General features: G+C 32.1%; 1 protein-coding gene across 1 annotated transcript; it reads left to right on the top strand.

Moving 5' to 3' along the window:
• The first annotated feature begins 3505 nt into the window (after nucleotides 1-3505).
• LOC132316026 (rhamnogalacturonan I rhamnosyltransferase 1-like) lies at nucleotides 3506-7853 on the top strand. Its single transcript, XM_059814510.1, has 8 exons — nucleotides 3506-4595; nucleotides 5201-5268; nucleotides 5395-5483; nucleotides 5606-5771; nucleotides 5874-6163; nucleotides 6422-6626; nucleotides 6704-6861; nucleotides 7212-7853. Exons 1-8 carry the CDS (start codon nucleotides 4340-4342, stop codon nucleotides 7444-7446), a joined length of 1467 nt encoding a protein of 488 aa, XP_059670493.1. The 5' UTR covers nucleotides 3506-4339; the 3' UTR covers nucleotides 7447-7853.
• The last annotated feature ends 760 nt before the right edge of the window (nucleotides 7854-8613 follow it).

The following is an 8613-nucleotide window of genomic DNA, read 5'->3' on the forward strand; positions in this document are numbered from 1 at the left end:
TACTATATAGTCTTTTATGCTTTTCTATTTTAACAAACTAAACTGCACTAAACTAAATGAATTGTCAATTGAAGAAAAATAATTACAAGGGCAAAGTACATAAAACCTTCCTTCGACTTGTAACATTTTTCAGTAAATCTTTCTTATCTATTTTTTTTTATCAAAGAATCCCCCTCGACTTGTAACATTTTTTTAATAAATTCCTTTTTTCTAATTTTTTACCAAATAACCCTCTCAACTATCTGAAGGGGTAAAAGAGTTGATATTTGAATCAAAATCCCTTTTATTTAAAATTTAATTCTCTCAAATTTCAAAAATTCATATCTCACAAATCGTACATTTAAAAATTGTAAATAATATATGCACGGAAAGCCTATGAAATAAGTATTCCAGAAATATAAGATTTATATAACAAACTTTTCATAACCAGAGAGAAATGGACAATCTAAAAATCTCTGCAACAATTTTATTTTATTTTAAAAAAATAAAATACTAGAGATATTTGCAAAAAAATTTCAAAATTATTCATTTATATATGGAGCCGAATATATAAAAAAAATTTAGCCCCAACAGAGGTCAATTTCATGAAATATCATATTTTGCATCAAAATATTTTCATTCTTTTATAGACTCACCATTTAAAAAATAACTAAAAATGAATATTCGGTCTCTATTGGGGCTAATTTTTTTTATATATTATGCTCCATATAAAAATGAATAATTTTAAAAAATTTCTTACAAATAACCCGAGTATTTTATAAAAAATAAAATAAAATAAGATTGTTGCAGTAGATTTTTAGATTGTCTATTTCTCTCTAGTTATGAAGTTTTGTTAAACAAATCTTATATTTCTGGAATCCGTGTTTTATTAGCTTCCGTGCATATATTATTTACAATATTTGGACGTATGGTTTGTGAGATATGAATTTTTGAAGTTCGAAAAAATTATGGTTTAAATAAAAGGACATTTTAGTCCAAATATAAACTATTTTACCCCCTAGATAGTTGAGGGGGGTTCTTTAGTAAAAAATTAGACAAGGAATAGTTATTGGAAAGGGTTACAAGTCGAGGGGGGTTCTTTAGTAAAAAATTAGACGAGGGGGTTTACTGAAAAAGATTACAAGTCGAGGAGGGTTTTCTATACTTTGTCTTAATTACAATATGTTTTCTCTTTCTGTTGTTAATTTGCTTTCTTCTACTAATCTTTTTCAATATATATTCATGTGTGTGTCGGCATGTCTTTAAAATTTAATCGTAATTAGAAAATATAAATTCTATCGTAAAAATTTGTAACTTATAGTTTAAATTATTTAAAGATTTAATAAAAAGAGTCTCTCAAGCTAATATATATACTGTCAAGATTAAATTCAAATTATTAAGTTATATTTGGGTTTGGATTCCATAATTATAAGCTTTGCTATTTTTTATCTCCTTCTTATATTTAAGATTTTTTCTATATTCAAAATTTACTTTTAGAATACACAAAACAACCCAATAAGCATTTTCCATACTTATATATATATATATATATATATATATATATATATATATAAAAGCTAAATTGGCCAATAAGCTGTACTACCATGGAAAAAGTCAAAAAAATGTCCCTCCCAATTGATTATGGAAAACATTGTAAGGATATTCATTCAATTTGGTGGTGGCCCCATTAATTCTTCTCATTAGTTGAAAGTATTAAAAAGTGGATGGTTAAAAATAAGAATTAATGATAAAAAAATAATAATAATAAAAAATAAGAATTAATGCCACAAAATTCAGTTAATGAGAGGAACTAATGGAGGCCTCACAAAGTTATAGAATAGTGAATACTTTGATTTTGTCGCAAACCAATTATTAGGCACGTTTTTGACATTTTGCTAGTGAAAATAATTTCATATATATTTATAAAATTATATATATGTGTGTGTGTGTGTATGTGAGTCAGGATGAACAAAGGTTCCAAATAAGGGAGCAGTCACTTTGTAGCTTTCTGTAATGCTCATCAATGCACTTTCTTTTATAAGAGATTCTTTCTACTTTGAGTGCTTAATACTTTGAGTAATTATGCTCGTTTGAGTTTTATTAATATTTTTACCATTTTTGTCACTAATTTATAGGATTTCAAATTTTCTATTCAATTATTATTTCAAACATATAATTTCTAATTTCTTAATCTAAATTACCAAAATTTCTATTCAATTTTTATTTCAAACATATAATTTCTAACTTCTTAATCTAAATTATCAAAATATCCATTCAAACATTATTTCAAACATAAGAATTTCTAACTTCTTAATCTAAATTATCAATATTTATTCAATGATAAGTTCCAACATACAATTTCAAACTTGTTCAAATATAGTCCAATTTTAAGTTCGAACATAAGATTTCAAAATCTAAAATATCAATCTCTATCCAATTTTAAGTTTCAAACTTCTTAATCTAAATTATCAATCTCTATCCAATTTTAAGTTCAAACATAGAATTTCTAACTTCTTAATCTAAAGTATCAATATCTATTCAATTTTAAATTCAAACAAAGAATTTCTAACTTCTTACTTAATCTAGATAATAAATCTTTTGCTAGAAAATCTATTCAAATGTTGGATTTTCAGAGTCCAAATCATCATATTGTCTAGGAATTCAAAAAGCACATTAACATGAATACATTTAAACCAGTATAACAAGTTAACAATACACTCGTTTTTAATTCAGTTAGTAAAAAATGTCACAAATTAAAACTTGCACACATATTCACGCTTTTATTTCTACTTAAAAGTGCACGAGTGAATGTGTCATGCGAATTAGGTTAAATAGTACAGTATTAATAATAAATTAACAACACACTCATTTTAAAAACCGTTTGTCAAAAAAGTCACAAGTTAAGACTTGAACACGTATTCACACTTTTATTTCTACTTAAAAGTGCACGAGTGAATGTGTCATCCTTACTAGGTTAAATAGCATAGTGTTAATAATATGTTACACCTGAACTATATTGAATTTTAAGAAATGTTTGAAGTAATGTGGTGTTATGTGTTTAATAATGACAACAATTGAATTTTTACTTAACTTACATTTTATATATTCTGATTTAATTCATATTTTTTTCACTTTTGTGGTTTCATACAAAATTTTCTTTAAAAGATCAACACTAGATCATATGCAATTTCAAAAACTTTTTTTTTTTTTTTTTTTTTTTTAAACGGTGATCAAATCTCTAAGTATCTAAAAAGAAATAAGCACATAAAGATTTTATTTTTTATATATTGGGTAAATAAGTAACCGCGTGAGACTCAACTCAATTATGCTGACCTGTCATATCAGAATGCCACATGTACCAACTTTTTACTGGTGCAGAGCAAAAAAATTGTGGGGCCAACTATCACTTTCAAATCAACTTCAGTTTTTTTACCGTGGTAAAAAGGTAAATCAGCAACTGTAAAAAACGCAACACCGACGCCGTAATTACAGGCAATTCAGTTTCTATACAAACGCCATATAATGAGAAGAGACCCCTCCTTTCACTTCTCTGCTCTAACACACAAACAAGCCTTTCGCACCAGTTTCCCGGCGATGATTCTCGCCGGAATCTGGTCGGAGAACCCATCGGAAACCCAATCTCTCAACAACTTCACCAAAACTATCACCCCTTGTGTTTGTTTTTGATTTGATTCAGTCCATCAACACAAATCAGAAGAGTTTGTGATTGGTTGTATGTCTGTCGTATCGTGCGTGACTACTAGTAATGCAAGTTCTAGCAGAATTAGAGAGAGAAAGCTTTTTGGAGTGAGAAAATCTTTGGAGGGTTTGGAGATTTACGGGTTGCAGTGCGTCAAAATTGGAATTTCTGTGAATTTTGGGTGTCTTTTTTTTTTTTTTTTTTTTTTTTTTTTTTTTTTTTTTGAGCATTGTGGTGGGTGTTCCATGAGATTCAAGAAATTCGAGCGTTTTTACAATTACTAAGTCGTCTGTTTTTTTTGTGGGTTTTGCTTGATTATTTTAGTGCTATTATAGATTTTCGTGGTTCGAGGCAATTTTTGCATATGTTAATGAAGTTCAGAGATTCGTCTTGTTTTTTGCGTTTAGATAACATTTAAATACTTGGATCAGTCAATAGTTTTTTTCATTATATTAAAACAAACATATCAGCATAACCAATTGAGTTTTTGGGTTGTTTTATACTGTCTTTTTTTTGTTGTTGTTGAATTTGGCATCCAAATATCACTGAATCCAAGGGTTTTTGATAGTTTGAAGCTCCGTGTTTCCGCAATTTTACAGTCGAAGTAATGATGGCACAATGTGTAGATTGAATGTGGGGATAGAGAGAGGTAGGTAGGAGATGGGTATGAAGTTTCTAGGGGAAGCTAAGGCGGAGAATTCGAAATTTATGGTTTCTCGTGCTGGAATGAAGCTATGGATAATTCGAGGAATGACTACTGTACTGCTGTGGACTTCTGTTATTCAGCTAATGGCATTGGGAGAAACGTGGGGGCCGAAATTGTTGAAGGGTTGGCCTTCTTGCTTTACTCCTTCGGACATGTTTTCAGATGACAGATTGTTTTCTGTTCCACCCAGAGTTCCTACTCCACCAAAAAGTGAGTTATGTGCATATGAATGTAGTTGAAGTTGTTCTTAACTCTTCAGATTGGAGTAGTGATTGATATATATGATGGATTATCACTAGGTGGAATCTATATATTTGTATTTCAGTATTTCATTTTGGGTACTCATATGATATCTTTTCTATCTTGTATTGTCGAATTTGAGATATGTTGTGTTTTGAAGCATGGAATCAGTGTAATGGAGTTGGAAATGGAGCAAAATTGGTTCAAAGTCTAATTCCAAGGCACCAATTCCATGCTTCTATACATAGCATTAATATTTTCATATCTCACTTATCAAATAGGAACAAAACAATTACATATGTTCACAGTTCACAGGCTTATATACTTGTGAATTAATTTTATTTGCTTGCTTAAGTTTATGTCATCGATACACTTTGAATGTATCATGCTAATAAGAAGAATTGATTTGTTCCAATTAACAATAACCTGCCTACCTGGAGAGTTTTTCTGTTGATATATCAACAACTGTCTTGCCAAATATTTTGGTTTATTTCTTGTTTTTCCTTTTATTGTTTGAATTTCTGAATATTCTAATTCTGTCTGTTGGTAAGCAATTCAATTACTGTTGTTTTCAGGGGTTTACAAGAATAATGGTTATATTATGGTTTCTTGCAATGGAGGACTCAACCAAATGCGAGCAGCAGTGAGTTGTTAGCTACTTTCTTTCATAACTAGTATCATTATGAGCATATATTACTTTCCTCTGTGTTTTATCTTTGATGTGTTGTTTGTGTTCTATTCTGCTCATTCTGTACATCATCCTCTGCAGATTTGTGACATGGTTACTATTGCCAGACATCTAAATGTCACTCTTATTGTCCCAGAGTTGGATAAAACTTCCTTCTGGGCTGATCCAAGGTAGGTTAAGCTAATTTTTTTACATCTATGTGAATTTGTGGCATAATCATCCGAGTCTGAGGGCTTTTAGCTTATGCATTAGCATTCTCAATAGTTGTTAATTATGTCTTTTAATGTGGCAGTGAGTTCCAGGACATATTTGATGTTGATCATTTCATTAAATCCTTAAGGGATGAGGTTCGGATATTGAAAGAGTTACCTCCAAAGCTCAAGAAAAGAGTTGAAGATGGAATGGTCTACTCGTTGCCACCCATTAGTTGGTCTGACATTTCCTACTATCATAATCAGGTTGGTTTACACTTTTAATACTGCTAGCAGTGGCTTTTTCGTTTCATGTTTATCTCTTTTACACATAATATGCAACTAATTTTCTGAAATTTTTGCAAATAGATTCTTCCTCTGGTGCAGAAGTATAAAGTTGTACATTTGAACAAGACTGATGCTCGACTAGCTAATAATGGGCTCCCTTTTGAGATTCAGAAGTTGCGGTGTAAAGTAAATTTCAGTGCTCTGAGATTCACCTCCCAGATAGAGGAATTAGGTAGAAGGGTTGTCAGGATTCTGAGGCGAAATGGACCTTTCCTGGTCCTCCATCTAAGATATGAAATGGACATGTTGGCTTTCTCTGGCTGTGCTCATGGTTGCAAAGACGAAGAAGTGGAAGAACTGACAAGAATGAGGTAATCTTTGCTCATTTTTTGATGAAGCAAGTAGTTAGTCTTTCATTTCATTTACCATCGTCCTGTTGCCTGGTTCTGTGGTTTAATGCTTGAACATCAGTGCCATTGGTGCACATTCGAGCCTCAGACAACCACTTTGTGAAATATCAAAGGATAGGTCTGTCTCAAGTCTCCTTCCTAGAACCCTCCTATAGCGGGACCAGAACTGGTTTATGTTTCTTATGTCCCTTTATTGACTGGTAAATCATACTTAACCAGATATGCTTATCCATGGTGGAAGGAAAAAGTTATAGATTCTGAACTGAAACGGAAAGAAGGTTTGTGTCCTTTGACGCCAGAGGAAACTGCTCTCATTTTAAGTGCCCTGGGTATTGATCGTAATGTTCAAATTTATATTGCTGCTGGAGAAATCTATGGTGGAGCCAGGAGATTGGAAAGTTTGGCAGCTGCATTCCCAAACCTGGTCAGTCGATAGAAACAGAATTTCGGTATTTATTGTTAGAAAATGCTGTAACAATTTGCTTAAAATATATGAAACAGGTCAGAAAAGAGACCTTGTTGGAACCCTCAGATTTGAGGTTTTTCCAAAACCATTCCTCCCAGATGGCAGCACTGGATTATCTCGTCTCTGTGGAGAGTGATATATTTGTTCCTACATATGATGGAAATATGGCTAAAGTTGTTGAAGGCCACCGAAGGTATTACATCACTGCTAATTATATGATTGTTTTGCTTGTGTTCTCATTTTCTAGTTGATTGTTTTCGCTAAATGAGTTTTTATCCTCCCTTTCCTTGCTCACGAAGAAGAAATAAAGAATTAGGATGCTAAATCTGCTTTACCATTCTAAATTGGAGAATTTGAACTAGACTTTTCTAGTGACTATGGTATGATTAGTCAATTTGGAGATTGTCATAACCATTAGTTGTTTTAGCAGATACTGTAGAGGGTTATTAGCAGAACATCTTGGGATGCTTTCTTAGTGCACATATAAATTCTTCTCTTCTTTTTAATTGATCATCCTGTCTTGTGTGTTTCGAAATTTTCTAGATATTTAGGGTTCAAGAAGACCATTCTTTTGGATAGAAAGTTTTTGGTTGATCTGATAGATCGATACTATGATGGGTCATTGGGCTGGGAGGAGTTCTCTTCCTCTGTCAAGGAAGTTCATACAAATCGTCTGGGAAGGCCAAAGAAACGAGTGGTGATTTCAGAGAGACCCAAGGAAGAAGATTATTTCTATTCCAATCCCCATGAATGCTTGCAGTTGTCAGACGAATCCTAAGAAGTACGTGATTCCTTCTGTGCCCATAGAATGTGCCTTTGAAGCACTCGTATTAGTCCTTCACTGGAAGTTCAAAATTGGAGAACGACTGCATTCTGTCCGTCAAGTCGGATTGGGAGAACCACTGGGATCTGATGTTCTTTAGTAGTATCTTGATAGTATTTTTATATAATAATAATTAGATCGATGTATAGAAACGAAACCCTGCCATTGTAGGGTTAACATTAGATCAGCTGCTATGTAAACATAGGAGATGCCAATAGTGAATTCTTCTTTAAAGTGTGAGTTCTTGAAAATGCTTAGTCCCTTCCTGGATGTTTCATAAATGTCGCAATCTGATAAATTCTCATGTTCTGACCTCTTTGTGCCGTTCTGTCACTTAATTTGTGCAAAAGATCTGTTGTGTATGGCGCAATCTTATGCGTGCAAAGCATTGTGTGTGTGCCAATAATGGATGATGAATGATTTGGTACAAAGTAGAAGCAATCCTAATGTCAATTGCAGATGTTCAAAGTTATTTCATTCATGTCAAATCCGTTTATTCTATGCCATCTTTCAGAGATATAAAGTGATTGCTGGAGGATCTTGGTTGTCATGATCTGATTTCCAAATGTTAGCCTAGTTATATATAGAATAATCTATCCGCAAATTAAATCCTCACCATTGGATTTGATGGTTAATACTTCAGTTGTGCATATATTTTCAGGTTTATCAGGATACTTGAGTTGTGCATTATCTATCCGAGGGAAAAAAAATCCTCTCCATTACTCTCTGACTGGATTAGTGAGGGGTAAAAAAACTAATTTAGCAGTTGAGTTATATTTACCAATCTTTCAATTTATACATAATCACCATCGTTAGATGCTCACTAGAAGTCGTCTTTAGTCATCCAGTGAGAGAGTAATTGGAGAGGTAGTGATGTTAATCACCGTCATTAGATACTCACTGGATGTCGTATCCAGTCGTCTAGTGAGAGAGTAATTGGAGAGTTTTTTTTTTTTTTTTTGTATGTGAGGGAAAGTGAACATTTATATATATATATATATATATATATATACATATATATATATATATAGTTTTTGTTGTTAGAATGTTACGAGGGTAATGTATTGGCAATGTGGTCCATCAGATTAGTTAGGAGACAAGCATCTTAATGCGAGTGGAGAG

Source organism: Cornus florida, unplaced genomic scaffold, assembly GCF_030987335.1.
Source record: "Cornus florida cultivar Cherokee Brave unplaced genomic scaffold, ASM3098733v1 CherokeeBrave_3.0.0_Hap2_Chr07, whole genome shotgun sequence".
In the NCBI taxonomy this organism is placed as follows: domain Eukaryota; kingdom Viridiplantae; phylum Streptophyta; class Magnoliopsida; order Cornales; family Cornaceae; genus Cornus; species Cornus florida.

Bases quoted from the DNA above. Each gene is read 5' to 3' on its own strand.
- LOC132316026 (XM_059814510.1), top strand. From the start codon at position 4,340: ATGGGTATGAAGTTTCTAGGGGAAGCTAAGGCGGAGAATTCGAAATTT. The intron at 5,269-5,394 runs GTGAGTTGTTAG...CATCCTCTGCAG, and splicing joins TCAACCAAATGCGAGCAGCA to ATTTGTGACATGGTTACTAT. The intron at 6,627-6,703 runs GTCAGTCGATAG...TATATGAAACAG, and splicing joins CAGCTGCATTCCCAAACCTG to GTCAGAAAAGAGACCTTGTT.